Raw genomic sequence first — 15,890 nt, 5'->3', positions numbered from 1 at the left:
GTGGACTGATGTGCAGTCATTAAATACCATCACCTCTTCATATTATTTTCATTTTATTCAGAGATACAGCACGGTAACAGGCCCTTCCGGCCCAATGAGCTCACACTGCCAATTGAACCCATGCGATCAATTAACCTGTATGTCCTTGGAGTGTGGGAGGGAACTGGACCACCCAGAGGAAACACACGTGGCCACGGGGAGAATGTACAAACTCCTTACAGGCAGCTGTGGGAATTGAACCTGGGTTGCTGGTGCTGTCATAGCATTATGTTAACCTCTAAGCTTCCACGCTGCCCCCCCATACTACCATCAGGGAGGTGAGTACAGGAGCCTAAACATCCACACTCAACGTTTTCCTCCTCTCCGAGTTCTGAACTGTCCATAAATCCGTGAACACCAACTCATTATTCATTCTTTGTACTACTTAGTTATTTTAGAACTTGTAGTAATTTTTATGTCTTGCTTGGTGCTGCTGCTGCTGAGTAACGTGTTGGTGATAATAAACCTGATTCAGACAAGAAGATACCGACCCTAGATAAAGCAAACCCAAGGAAAAGAAACCTGTTTTGTGAATTTTTCTACTCATCTCAATTCCAAGGGCACTTTCAGACCAGAATGACCAGATGGACTACTTACAGATGATTGCAGTAGAAATACTTTTCACTATCCTGGGAAATGCTTTCCAGCATCTTAGGAAAGATATCACTAAGATTGAAAATTTACAAGAATGTTGCCAGGACTTGAGAGCCTGGGTTTATAGAGAAAGATTGAATAGGTTAGGACTTCATTTCCTAGAGCGTAGGAGAATGAGGGGAGATTTGATAGAGGTATACAAAATAATGAGGGGTATATATAGGGTAAAATACAGCAGGCCTTTTTCCACTGAGGTTGGGTGAGACAAGAACTAAAGGTCATGGGTTAAGGATGAAAGGTGAAATGTTTAAGGGGAACATGATGGGGAGCTTCTTCACTCCAAGGTGTGGAATGAAGTGGGTGGATGCAGGTTTGATTTCAATAGGGTAGTGGATGGGAGAAGAATAGAAAGCTATAGTCTCTGTGCAGGTCGATGGGATTTGGCAGATTAATAGTTCTGCAAAGCCTTTTTCTGTGCTGTAGTGTTCTAAGTTTATATCTTTTTATGATTCAATGATGTTATGATTCCATCCAAGTTAGGTCCAGTAATGTAACAGTCTAGTCCTTTCAGTGGATGTTTGGAATTACTAAACATCTCTGATGCGTCTCTGATTTGGAGTCTCTAATTGTTCATTTGACTCCATCGTGTCTCGGTTGGTGCTTTGAAATTCATTATTTTCCTGTTGTCATATCCCTTCAAATATTCACCTCAGAGTTCAATAATTCTAGTTCCAATAACTTTCCACACATTGCATTTTTACATCATGACAACACACGGCAATTAAAAAAAACATTTCTCCTTAGTTTTTTGAATATTATGTTAAATCTGTGCCCTGTGGTTAGTGATCTTCCTGCATTGGCAAGTTTCTCCCATCTATTCTATCCAAGCACCTCATCCATCATAATCATCTCCTCTCCAAGGAGGAACAAGACTAGCTTCTCCAATCACTCCACATAGCTCCCCAAACCTGATACCATTCCAGGAACTAACTACCTACTCTTGAGGGATTAAGTATCCAGACTTCTCAATTTAGAATGTAATCTGACCAGCTGAAGATTTGATTCCTAGCTTCAGATACATTTGATGTTATTATTTGAGTCTATCTACAAAGTTTGAGGTGCATCCAGGTCCATTACATCTCAATATAAGTTTCTACCAACAGATCGTCTGCTAAAACTTGCTTACCACTCTTTTCACCTGCTGGAAATGAGAGAAACTTACATCAACAATTTGTAAGAAAATGACACAAGTAGTTTCCTACCTGAGGTAGTGCTTCAGCGCGCTGGTGATTGTCTTCATGTCCCATTCGTCGCTCTGCAGGTCAACATCACCGGGATGGTTTGGATCTGAGAAACCAGGAACTACAGTCACTGCAAAGCTTCAGCTGGAAAGATCAGTGAACTGAACCCCAAGGGAATTTGCTTTTCTATGAGGACATTGCATAGCTCAGTTTGCAGAATAAAGAAAGGACACGAGGGAATGGAAAACTGCAGTGTACCATATTCACGCAAAGGACTTCTGATATGGTTAACCTGCTTCCCAACTCCTGCCGTAGCCTCTGATCAGGTTAAATTTCCACCATTTCATGTCAATGTTCGGTGTTTGTGGTGAAACTCATTCTCCCTTCACCAATTTTCTGCTCTCCAGTTCTGATGCTGACAAGCACCTACTGAACTCGCCAGATATTCTTCAGCACAGCCCAGTAAGCAATGTCAGGAGCAGGTCATGGAAATGGAGTGTCTTAGAATCACAATCGTTGAAAACTATTTCTTTGGCTCTCCACATCCATGCCAACCAAGCAATCTTGCGGGATGCCCCCAGCACATCCTTGGGTGTGTTGGCTGTTAATGCAAACAACGCATTTCACTGTCTGTTTCAATGTACAGTACCATGCAAAACACTTCACCACTGTAGCTAGGGGGCATAAGACTTTTGCACAATACTGTATTTGTCAACGTGTAGTGGACAGCTAGTTTGTCAGTCTGGTGGGCGCAAAGGATGTTGGGAATGGTGATGGTGGAGCGTCGCAGGAGGGGTGTGGGACAGGTGGCAGAGAAAGAGTGCCGGGGCGGGGGCTGGTGCAGGTGCAGACACAACCAGCCCTAAGACACCAGGGAAGGTCATTTGATTCCAAACAATTGATTTATTGATCATTACAGAATGTCCCTCTGCAGCTTCCTTCCCCCTTCCTTCCCTTTTCCCCAACCATGATTCCTCTCTCCTTGCCCCCTTCCCACTCTCAGTCCACAACAGAGACCCGTATCAGAATCAGGTTTATCATCACTCACATTTTTCATGAAATGTATTTTTTCTTGCTACAGCAGTACAGTGCTTATGGGCCTCTGTAGTTTACACCCGGTGTAGATGGGTGGTACAAGAATCGGTGGGGTGGGAGAGAAAGGGAGGAGTTGATGGAGATGCAACAGGGAATATTTCAAGGAAATCTGAGGAGGAACTCAGATGTGGATGGAGATGCAACAGGGAATATTTCAGGGAAATCTGAGGAGGAACTCAGATGTGGATGGAGATGCAACAGGGAATATTTCAGGGAAATCTGAGGAGGAACTCAGATGTGGATGGAGATGCAACAGGGAATATTTCAGGGAAATCTGAGGAGAAACTCAGATGTGGATGGAGATGCAACAGGGAATATTTCAGGGAAATTTGAGGAGAAACTCAGATGTGGATGGAGATGCAACAGGGAATATTTCAGGGAAATTTGAGGAGAAACTCAGATGTGGATGGAGATGCAACAGGGAATATTTCAGGGAAATCTGAGGAGGAACTGCTTCACTCAGGGTGGTGTGAGTGTGGAATGAGCTGCCAGCAGAAGTGGTGAATGCAGATTCAATTGTAACTTTTAAGAAAAGTTTGGATTGGTACATAGATGGGATGGGTATGGAGGGATATAGTTCAGGGGCAGGTAGATCGGAGTAAACAGAAGCTCAGACTGGCATAGAGTAGACCAGTTTTTCTGCTATTGTGATGAATGACTCTTAGACTCTAGGAAGAGCAAGGTAAGTGTGGATCAGGGTTTGTTGGTTCAGAGGTCCCAGTTATGCAACTCAATTACCTTAAAATCGTCATGATGCACATTAAAATCCCTCTTGTATCCAATCCCAGCCATTCTCCAAACTCCACTGATCCAACAAATTCCATATAACTGTGTCATTTCAATTCTGAATCCTGGAAGGATTCCCACTTTAAAACACGTCAGCACTGGTGATTATACTTGCAACTGCTGTGTCCTAAGCTCTGTAAGCCTGATCCATTAACCTGGACCCGAGGTACCCCCCAGACTCTTCAAAGTTTCTCCATCCTAACAGCTTCTTCTACCCTAATCTGGTCATAGAGTCACACAGCATAGGTTTGTTCCATCCCCTCCATGAGAACTAAAATGCCCATCTGAGCTTGCCCCATTCAAAGTACATATGTCACCATATACGACTTTGAGATTTGATTTCTCGCGGGCATACTCGGTAAATTTTATAATCATAATATAATGAAACACCACACCCAACAGAACGGACAGCCAGTGTGCAAAAGTCAACAAACTGCGCAAATACAAATAGATGCATGCATGCATAAATAAATAAATAAATAAATTGCTTGCAAGCAAGCAATAAATATCAAGGACATGAGATGAAGAGTCCTTGAAAATGAGGCCATAGGTTGTGGGAGCATTTCAATGACAGGACAAGTGAAGCTGAGTGAAGTTATCTCCTCTGGCTCAAGAGTCTGATGGTTGAGGACTAATCATTGTTCCTGAACCAGGTGGTGTGATCCCTGAGGCTCCTGTACCTTCTCCCTGGTGGCAGTGAGAAGAGAGCATGACCCAGGTGGTGGGGGTCCCTGATGATGGATGCTGCTTTCCTGCCACAACGTTCTGTGTAGATATTCTCACTGGTAGGGAGGGCTTTACTCATTTGCTCTGGTTTAGCCGAACCCCTCTGAACCTTTCCCTTCTCTGTACCTGTCCAAATGCCTTTAAATGTCATTACTGTACCTGCTCCATGCACCATGCACCCACCATCCACTGCATGAAGCTGCTCCTTTGTAAATCTTTCCCCTCTTGTCCTAATCTTATGCCCTCATGTTTTTGAGTGCTTTTCCCTAGAGAAAGACTTGAGTGTACTCATCTTACCTAGGTCCTATCATGATTTTACATACCTCTATAAAGACCGAAGTTCCAAGAAATAAAGTCATAGCCCACCCAGCTTCTCCCTACAACTCAGGCCCTCGTGCCCTGGTAACATTACCAAACACTTTGGTATTTATTGAATCTTGATAGCCGATGGTAATACTCATATCTTGATCTATCTCTTTTTGTGGATCGGTGTAAATTTTTACAACAATGCCTTACACAGTTAAAGGTGCTACCTCAATGCACATTGTTAGCATCTTCAATAGATCACACCACAGTGCAATATTGCCCCTCAAGCCAAGGTCTCCAACTTACTTTGTGATTTCAATGAATTGATCAAATCCATAAAACAAAAAGAAAACAATGGTACTAAAATAAATTTAAACTAGATTTTTTAATATCAATCCTAAACACAGTTGCTGGAAATCTTGATCAACATAGACTAAATGCTGGAGGAAGTCAACAGGTCAGGCAGCATCTATGGAAAGGAATAAAAGATGAAGCTTTGGGCAGAAATCCTTCATCGGGACGGAAAAGGAAGGGGGAAGAAGCCAGAATAAGAAGATGGAGGGAGAGGGATGGTGTACAAGCTGGCAGGTGAGACCAGGTGAGGGGGATGGTGGGTGGATTGGGGAGGGGGAACGAAATAAGAAACTTGGAGGTACTTTATCAATTCAATCCTTGTCATGGGTTAATCTACAGACACTGAAGGAGCTGAAAGAGCAAAGGACTTTCACAGACAGCTCTAACGTGGGAAGTCTGAAATCCTCAGAATACTTTAGAAATCGACAATGACGAGTATCAGGACATGGTATCCCTTTCTAAACACAGACCCCGGCTCCCACTATAAATTAAATGGCAAAGGAGTTGGAGAAATGGTTGAGCTGATCAGAGCTGGGGCTTTACAAAAAGAAAACTCCTTCCATTCATACACTGCTGCCCACGTCTTCTTCAATCTAAGCCAAAAGATTCATATCTAATCATCTGCTTTTGAATTGCAAACTGTCAACATGGTAGCTAACAACACAGCAAAATCCCATCAGCACCAATATGACCCAGAGCAGATCTGCAGAGCGTTTCACCAGGAGGCTCCCTTTACTGAACTGAGCCAGAGTACGGAAAGCACATACCACCAAGCTCAAGAACTGCTTCTACACTGCTCTTATTTAAAAGTTCTTGGTACAATAAGTTGGACTCTCGACCTCACAACCTGCCTTGTATCGATCTTGCACCTTACTGTTCACCAGCACTGCACATTCTCTGTAGCTGTTTGACGCACCATCAATAACTCTCTGAGACGTGAGGCGAGATATCGGCTTTTATTGGCTGGAAGAAAGAACAAGCAGCAATTGACCACCACACTGCATCCTGGAGACTGAGACCGGGGCGGAGTCCCCAATCGCCTTTATACCGGGGTCTGTGGGAGGAGCCACAGGAGCAGTCAGCGGGGGGGCGTGTCCAGACAGGTATATGTAGTTCACCACACTGTTACACTTTATTCTTTATTTAACCTGTGTCACTTTGTTCTATGTCAATGTACTGTGAAATGATCTGGTCAATATGAAAAATGCATACAAAACGTTTTTCCACTGTATCTTGGTACATGTGACAATAACAAACCAATTCCAGTTCTACATCTTTTCTATATTGGCTGTTTGTCAGTCTTTGTTATGTATAGTTATTCATAAATACTATTGAATTTATTTTTCAGTGAATTGCTGCAAGAAAATGGACCTCAAGGTAGTATATGGGGACATACAGTTCTGTGCAAAGGTCTTAGGCACATGTATATAGCTAGCGTGCCCAAGACTTTTGCACAGTACTGTAGTAATTTTATGTATTGCACTGTACTGCTGCAAAAAAAAAATTTCATGACACATGTGAGTGATGATAAACCCGACTCTGATATGGGTCTCTATTGTGGACTGAGAGTGGGAAGGGGTCAGGGAGAGGGGAATCATGGTTAGGAAAAGGGGGACTGCAAGGGAAGGGAGCAGGAAGCACCAGAGATACTTTCTGCAATGATCAAATGACCTTGCCTGGTATCTCAGGGCTGAACGTGTCTGCACCCGTGCCCCCACCCCATGCCCCCGACCCTGGCACTCCTTCTCCACCACCTGTCCCACACCCCTCCTGTGGAGCTCCACCCTCACCATTCCCAACACCCTTGGCTCGTGCCAAAATTACAAACTTGCTCTCTGCTCCATGTTGACAAATACAGTACTGTGCAAAAGTCTTAGCACCCTAGCTATATTTGTGCGGCTAAGACTTTTACACAGTGCTGTACATGTACTCTGACATATAACATCCTGAAAAGCATAAATGATTCAGATTTTTTTAATAAACCTATTTTCTCAGTAATCATATACATTCCAAATGTATTTACTAATACGGTTTACGAAATGGCGGGATTTCCACTCTAACCTGTGTATTACTAATCCAGTGACATAACCACTATGCTGCATTATCTCAAATGGTCTACACAGATTTAATCCGATACAGACACCCTTCCACAGAAGTACAAAAGCAAGTGTCAGCAGAGAAGTACCAGTAACATTATCATGAGCAGTGTTCTCACCAAAATATTGAGTTAGTAGTTTCTGTACTTGGAAGCTGCTGCCAACTGTTCTGTATACACCCTCTGTGGTGATCCCTGCAACGATAGATAAATCCAAAATCACAATTTGATTAAAAACACGACTTAACACTGTCCTAGCTTCTCAGAAAAGTTTTAATTGACATTAATGAAAAGGAAGTTTGTAGCATTCAACAGCCACGCTCCACATCTTTACCCTGGGGTTTCTGCAGAGTAGGGGATTTAGGAGGATGGGGAGATTAATAAAAGCTGCATACCGGTTGACACAAGGGATTACAGGAGCCCAGTCTGTCACCGAGAAACCTCTCCCCACCAGTGAGCACATCTACAGGGAGCACTGGCACAAGAAAGCACCAAGGACCCCCATTATCCAGGCCATGCGCTCTTCTCCCTTCTACCATCAGGAAGGAGGTACAGGAGATTGGGTCCCACACCACCGGGTGCAGGAACAGTTGTTACCCTGCAACCATCAGACTCCTCAGTGATATGGGAAGAAAGTGTCCCACCTGTGGATTCCACAGCGTTAATGCATCTCCTCACAAACTTCAAGCCAAGCTCACTCAATTGCACTGAAAGATAAATGTAAAGCCAGTGAAACTCAGCAGTCAGTCATTAACAGGCAACTTCAAAATTCTCAAAGTAAATAAGTGAAGATTAAGCACATACTTTGCTCTGGTTTTGTATTTGGAGTGATATAGATCTGGAATTGAAAGCAGAAAAATGACTATCAGTTAACTCCAGACAGTGTAATATCAACTCTCAATTTGATATATTTCTCCCAGTTAACTTTCTCTCAGAAGATGAAGAATACATCCAGCATTGAAATTTGTCTATAGACACATTCACTAAACACTCATGAACAGTTCTAACTGCGTATATAGACCACAGACAGTACTGCCTTTCAGTCCACAATGTTGCCTACTCCAAGATCAGTCCAAACCCTTCCCTCCTCTGTATCCCTCCGTCTTTCTTTCATCCATATGCCTGAGAGATTTTTAAAAGTCCCTAATGTATCTGCCTCTAAAAGTACCCCTGTCAGTGAGTTCCCTGCACACACCACTCTCTGAGTAAAATCCCACCCGTCACATCCACTTAAATGTCCCTCGAAACACCTTAAAGTTATGCCCTTCCCACCCTGGGGAAAAAAGCGCTGACTGCCCACTCTTTCTATATCTCTTATCATCTGATACACCTCTATTGAGTCACTAGGTTACCCCTCAACCAGTGGCTCTTGAACCTGAAGGATAACTTCACTTGCCCCATCACTGAACTGTTCCCACAACCTAGACACACACTTTTTAAGAACTCTTCACCTCATGTTCTCGATATTTCTTGTGCACTTATTTATTATTCTTTATTATTATTATTAATTGTTTTTTTCTCTTTTTGTACTTGTGCAGTCTTTTGCACACTGGTTGTCTGGCCTGGTGAATGTCTTCCATTGAATCTATTGTGGCTTTTTGATTTATGGAGTATCCCCGAAAGAAAATGAATCTTCGGGTGGTATATGGCGCACTTTGGCAATAAATTTACTTTGAATTGTGAATCTCTCATCCTACTTCACTCCGAAGAATAAAGCGCTCGCTCGCTAACCTTCCCTTTTAAGATGTTCCCTAATCCAGGTAGCATCCTGGTAGATCTAGTCTACACCCTCTCTAAGGCATCCAGCTCCTTCCTGTAACGAGATGACCAGAACTGTGGCTTCAGTCAAACCGTATTTCAGATTCAGAATGAATTGGGGTGGCACAGTAGAGTAGAGGTTAGCACAGCGCTTTACAGTACCAGCAATCTGGGTTCAATTCCCGCTCGCTTCTGTAAGGAGATTGTACGTTCTCCTCATGACCGCGTGAGTTTCCTTTGGATGCTCCCGCATTCCAAAGACGCACCGGGTGGTAGGTTAATTGGTCATTGTAAATTGTCCAGTGATTAGGCTAGGATTAGATCGAGGGATTTCCGGGCGGCATGCCTCAAAGGGCCAGAAGGGCCTATTCCGTGCTGTATCTCAATAAGTATCACAAGAGGTTCAGCAGACACTGTAAATCCAGAGTAACACACACAAAATGCCGGGGGGGAATTCACCGAGTCAGCAGCATCTATGATAAGGAATAAACAGTCGACATTTTTGGCCGAGATGCTTCATCAGGATCAGCTGAGCTCCTCCAGCACTTTTTGTGTGTAATTGCTACTAAATTTGCATTTGCTCCCACACACAGAAAATACGGAAGCCCAAGGACAAACCAGGACTCCCAGATGTCAGCTTGGTCAGAGATTTGGCAACCAGATGACACTGCTGCTCATATGCACACCCTTCTTCAAGGCTGACTCACTGCTGAGTCAAGAATTAGATATTTATAGGTCCTGACACTGTCCAACCTGCTGGAAATTCTCTGCATCTCTGGCCTGCATTTCACATGTCCATTTGTTTTATTTCACATACCCCCTCCACATCCCCCACTCCATCTGTTCAGAATTATTCACAAGTTATGGAATTGTGTGAATATAGCAGGTATTAATTCAAATGAGAATCAGTCTTCAGTTCTTAATGCAAGAATCAGTTTGAAGTTAAAAGGACAGCTTTGCAAAGGAAGTACACCGGCCAAAGGTTGCTAAGAGAAATGGTTTGCAAAATGGTAACCTTGAGATGTTCTCATGTGTGTCAGTTAAACATTAGTCATAAAACCAGGCAAGTACAGCTAAAGTAACCGAGTTCAAGGTTAGCTTGCAGACCCGCCTGACATTGCCACTCAGCACAACAAACACAGTCACTGGCATAGTTGGTCTATCAATAGTTGGGATATTTGTGTACTCAGACAGTCAGACCTCACAACACTAATCTTGGGAATCTGGGTTCTTTGTCCTCAGAAGTATTCAGACCATCTGTATGAATTAGCTTGTCTCAGCAAGCTGTTTGAACCTTCAGTGGTGTCTTATCATTTACAATGTACTTCCATTGTAAATATGTACTTCAAAGGGATCTTCTGTCAAGCAGAAAATATTGGGGTAAACAATGCCATTGTACTATTGAAACACCTACTTGTACCTTTGCTCCTGAGGGTATAAGAATGCGATGTGCTTTAACTTTTGGGATACTCAACTAAGAGAATTGTCCCTTTGTCATGATGAACAAAGACTTTCATATCTACCAACTTCTCCAGTGACATATTCACAGTCACATGACCAACCTCCCTCATTAACATCAACCAGGTGGCTAGCTAAATAGATCACCATGGCAGCACAAGTTTTGGTAGTACTAGAGTAGGTGGAGGTGGCTGGGTGGAGATACATCTTTAGCAAAGGAGGTGTAAGATGCTTGGTCCCTCCACTAGCCTACAGGACACCCTCTTGGGCAAGGTGTCGCACCTGCTTAGACCCCCGATCAGTGTCGTGTGAAGCCATGGGAGCAGGCAGTGGATGGTCATATGAGCAGCCGGTGCATATTGCAAGTCCTGGTTATGAGACCAAATTCTTTTCTGTTTATGACAGACTGCATGAAGCTGAACACAAATATAACTTCAGACAATACTCTGGTGAAACCTTTCACCATGCTCGTCACTGACAATGCAAAGATTTACAAGGAAGAACTCTAAATGGGAATGCAGAAAATGGATCTTTAGTGACATACTGCACTTCATGGTTTTGTATACTCGAAGCAAGATGTCAACCAGCCACACATAGTTTGGTGTTCTGTAGCTGCCAAGAAAATTTTTCAAAAACATCCTCAAATGCCTTCCATGTAATATTCTCCAGTCCCATTAGAAGTTCTTCGAAGCCTGCGTGGGATGACGAGTCTATCGGGACCCTGAGGACTTGTGGAAACTGTGTGGTGGTTTCTTTCGAACTTATAGTCTTTTAACATCTTTGGACTATTTTTACTGTGCCCATGGTCTGTTTTTTTTCATCAATTATGATATTGTCTGCACTGTTGGAACTGTATGTTAACTATAACTATATGTAACTACGTGGTTTTGTGTAGGTCTTGTAGCTTTAGTTTTTGGTTTGTTGGGTGGTAGAGTTGGTCTCTTGACTTGGTGTGTCTGGGTAGCCTTGTTTTGTCTGGTGGATTTGGAGCTCCTTTCCGGGGAACATGCTAAGATGTTAGCGCGATATTAATACGCAGCAGCCTCTCCAGACTCTGGATTTGGGGATTACCAAATGTTATGTGGATTTTCTTGCGTGGTCTGTTTTGTCGTGTGCTTTTGTGATATCATTCTGGAGAACGTTGTCTCATTTTTTAACTGCATTGCATTTGTGGTTTCTAAATGACAATAAACTGAAACTGAACTGAACTGAACTGCCTCTCATTGATGACCTGTTTGATTGGTGGACCAACAAAATGCCTCCTTTAATCTTGACATCAGTTATTCTGACTTGAATTATGAATTGAAATAACAAATACAGGCTATTTAAAAATAATGTTGTGTGATTTGGAAATTTTATGGTGATTTTCATCATCAGCAGCCTAAAATCTCTAAGATACACCCAAGAGCATTCAGGAAGCAAAATCTTTGTTGTTCAGTATTATTGGAAAGTTATTACTGCTTTAGTTAGACTCCAGAAACATTCTGGTGAAATGCAGTGGGCAACTGTGAAAGTTTAAAGAAATCTACACATAAAACTGACCTCACAGTGAGGCTACGTCCACACTAGACCGGATAATTTTCAAAACACCGGTTTCGCATAAGAACGATAGGCGTCCACACTATGCGTTTTTAAAAATATCTCTGTCTACATTGAAACAGATATTTCGGCGAATCTCCTACTGCGCATGCGCAGGACACATCTACCGAAAACAAGCGACATGTCTGGTGTCGAATCTCGCTGTGAAAGTGCTTGTTTGTGCAATTACAGACTTGAAAAACTTAAACGACTGACAGCTGTTGGCTCTCGTGCAGGAGGACTTTAAGGTAAAAAAAAATACTGGAGCATATGGAGGCAACCGACAGGGAGTTCACGGACAGTATGACCCAGCTGATGACGAACATTGAAAAACTGACAAACTGTTGCATTAATAAAGCCCCTTGTTAAATGTGTAAAACATGTCTGCATCAGTATTATCTTGTATTTCCATACAATGTTGCATTAGGCTGTTACACATCTATTGTCAGAGAAGTACTTGTATAAATAGGTGAACCACCTTCATACAAGCAAGGATAGAAAACAGGGCAAAGTGAGTATACTTATTTATTCAGTAAGTTATGGGTCAAAGTATTTGGTGAGTACATTTCTAATTCTTCTGGCTTCAGTCTTATTGCCGTCTGTTCTGAAATTGTTAGGTTGCGTTCAAGAAAACAATGAAATGGCGCACTGCCGTCACCATCTGTTCCAGCACGTTATGACAGTGTTTTTAGATTTCTCCGGTTACCCCGTCCACACTGCTCTGGCCAAGCGGCATTTTCAAAATTACGCACCCTGGAGAGCGGTTCTGAAAAACTCCGGTCTCGGGGGACGAAAACGCCGTTTTAGTGTGGACGGAGGGTAAAAACGAAGAGAAAAAGCTTTGGTTACGGATTTATCCGGCGTCGTGTGGACGTCTCATCTGATCGCTCCTTACTGATGCTGCAGCCATTATCAGTGCAGACTTCATTTGGTGAAACCACTATGGAGATCAGAGTCTAGTGAGAACATGCCATTGGTTTTGGTCAACCGGGGGGACAAGGCAGCACACTGAGGATGTTCAGTGGAGCGCTTTAGAAAAGGGGAGAGAGGAGCAAAGTTTAGACAAACCCTGACAATAAAACAGTCTGTAATCGGAACAGCATCGTTTTCCAGCCTCATTAAAGCTCCCCAAAGAAAAGCTGTTCATGGAGCGTTACCAACTCTTCCATTAGCATCTGCGTCCCGGAGCCACAAAGCTTCACAGGCACACCATCTGCAGAAGGGCTCCTTCTGTGTAGCCCAATGTGATTTGCACAAAGTAGAATTTTTGAAATGGGGGTAAAAAAAAAATGTATTAAGTTCCAGTCGCCAACATTCCACATTAGAGGGACATTCTGGAAATGAATCGTGATGCTGTAATCAGCACACTTGCATGCTTTCTCCTAGATATTTATTTGAGTTAAATCCAGATGTGGTATGTTTCCAGGACAGCTGCAGGCCTTGCCAGGATGGTGTTCTAATACTTACTTTAGGATTTTTGATGAGGTGCTAATATTGGACCAGGAACAGGCATTTTTGTCAAATGAGCTTGGCTCACACTGGTATAGAACATAGGACATTTAATAGTACAGCATATTACAGGCCTTTCAGCCTACAATGTTGTGCTGACTTATTAACTCCCTCCAAGATCAATCTAACGCATCCCTCCCGCAAAGCCCTCCATTTTCCTGTCATCCATGTGCCTATATAAGAGTGTCTCATTTATCTGCCCCTTCCACCACTCCTGACAGCATTTTTCGTGCAACCTACCACTCTGGGTATAAAACACTTGGGCCTTACATTTCCCCTATACTTTCCTCCAATCATTCTCAAATTATGTCCCCCCCCAGTATTAGCTACTTCCGCCATGGGAGGAAGCTGCTCACTGTCTACTGTACAGTGGATGTTTACAGAGAATATACAGTACAGCTAGACAGGTAAGATGCAGGGACCACACCAAAGGAGATTGTGAAGATCTAGGGTTAACCACACGAGAGGTTCGCTCGAGTCTTACAGAAGTTTCTGGGTGTACAAATGTGCAACTGCCTTTGCTGTCAACCAGACCGATATCTCTATTAAGCTCAGAAGTGAAAGACTGAGGCCAGAAGGAAATGGAAGAAATCCAACAACTGGGATCACCAGATACTAGGAAGATTTACGTAGGGAAGATATCGCCAGATTTAAATGGAAGACGAGGTGGTTCGGTGATTTATGGTTTAAGGTTGAGATTTGGGAGACAGTGTACAAGAAAGTGGAAATTATAGACACTAACAGGGGAGATCAGACTGCATCAGTGATGGGACTGATGGATTACCCATGGCATAGCTGTAATGTTAAAGGCAAGAGAGAGGACTGCATCCAGTATCCACATCACCTTCGTTCCTACTTCCCCAATGTCCACACCACGCAGGCGTAGCAGTTATTACAGTGTTATTACAACTCAGGGCATCGGAGTTCCAATTTCAACTCCAGTGTCCTCTATAACTAAGTTTATATGTTCCTTCCCCTGAGTTTCCTCTAAAGGCACCGGTTTCCTCCCACAGTCCAAAGACCGACTGAGTAGTAGCTTAATTTGCTCTGTGATTAGGCTAGGGTTAAATCAGTGGGCAGCTTGAAGAGCCAGTTCCACGCTGTAGCTCTAAAATAGGAAAGAAAATCAAATCCCGGAAGCCACACGGAGCACAAGGATGTGATCCGGTGCTGTAATAAATCCAACAAATTGGGCAGCGTGGGCTCACTGGGCTGGTATTAATGTAGTTCGGTAACGTATTTCTGTGAGGAATGATGTGTTTGGAAGGGTTGCAAAACAAAGTATTCCGCGGCATCTCAGTCTGTGGCAATAACAGACCAGTTGTCACTAATGTCATTGTCACTAATGACTTCACATTGAAACAACAATGGCAGAGAACCAGGCAATTTGGCTCAGCTATTCCCCCTTGTCATGATCGTGGTGAATCATGCTCGAAAGCGTCAGTCCCTTCTGCCCGGTGGCAAGGGGGAGAAGAGAGAATGACCGGGATGGGGGGATGGGGGTCTTTGATTATGTTGGCTGCTTTCCCAAAGCAGCAATGGAGAATAGGTCTCCAACCTGATGGCATGAACATTGAAATTCCAACAGGATCCCACTACCAAACACATTTTTCCCTCCCCGCTTCTTTCTGCTTTTCACAGGGATCGCTCCCTACGCGACTCCCTTGTCCACTCGTCCCCCCCCCCCCATCCCTTCCCACCGATCTCCCTCCCGGCACTTATCCTTGTAAACGGAACAAGTGCTACACCTGCCCTTACACTTCCTCCCTCACCACCATTCAGGGCCCCCAGACAGTCCTTCCAGGTGAGGCGACACTTCAGCTGTGAGTCGGCTGGTGTGGTATACTGCATCCGGTGCTCCCGGTGTGGCCTTTTATATATTGCTGAGACCTGATGCAAACTAGGAGACCGTTCGCTGAACACCTACGTTCGGTCCACCAGAAAAAGCAGGATCTCCCAGTGGCCACACATTTTAATTCCATGTCCCATTCCCATTCTGATATGTCTATCCATGGCCTCCTCTACTGTCAAAATGAATCCAAACTCAGGTTGGAGGAACAACACCTTATATACCGGCTGGGTAGCCCTCCAACCTGATGGCATGAACAGTGACTTCTCTAACTTCCGTTAATGCCCCTCCTCCCCTTCTTACCCCAACCCCTGACATACTTAGTTGTTTGCCTGTTCTCCATCTCCCTCTGGTGCTCCCCTCCCCCCTCCTTTCTTTCTCCTGAGGCCTCCCGTCCCATGATCCTTTCCCTTCTCCAGCTCTGTATCACTTTCGCCAATCACCTTTCCAGCTCTTAGCTTCATCCCACCCCCTCCGGTCTTCTCCTATCATTTCGCATTTC

The 15,890-nt window shown here is 43.7% G+C and overlaps 1 protein-coding gene across 1 annotated transcript in view; it reads right to left on the bottom strand.

Moving 5' to 3' along the window:
• The window catches only part of ophn1 (oligophrenin 1), a 229,854-nt gene that overhangs the window by 76,773 nt on the left and 137,191 nt on the right, over positions 1-15,890 (bottom strand). Inside the window, exons 12-15 of the mRNA XM_073057890.1 lie at positions 8,041-8,074; positions 7,881-7,943; positions 7,357-7,431; positions 1,896-1,980 (exon numbers count right to left, since the gene is read on the bottom strand). Coding sequence (XP_072913991.1) covers positions 1,896-1,980; positions 7,357-7,431; positions 7,881-7,943; positions 8,041-8,074 — 257 coding nt within the window. The remainder of the gene's footprint in view (positions 1-1,895; positions 1,981-7,356; positions 7,432-7,880; positions 7,944-8,040; positions 8,075-15,890) is intronic.

The sequence above is a fragment of the Hemitrygon akajei genome, chromosome 10 (genome assembly GCF_048418815.1).
Source record: "Hemitrygon akajei chromosome 10, sHemAka1.3, whole genome shotgun sequence".
Classification (NCBI taxonomy): domain Eukaryota; kingdom Metazoa; phylum Chordata; class Chondrichthyes; order Myliobatiformes; family Dasyatidae; genus Hemitrygon; species Hemitrygon akajei.
This window is presented reverse-complemented; position numbering and strand designations above follow the sequence as displayed.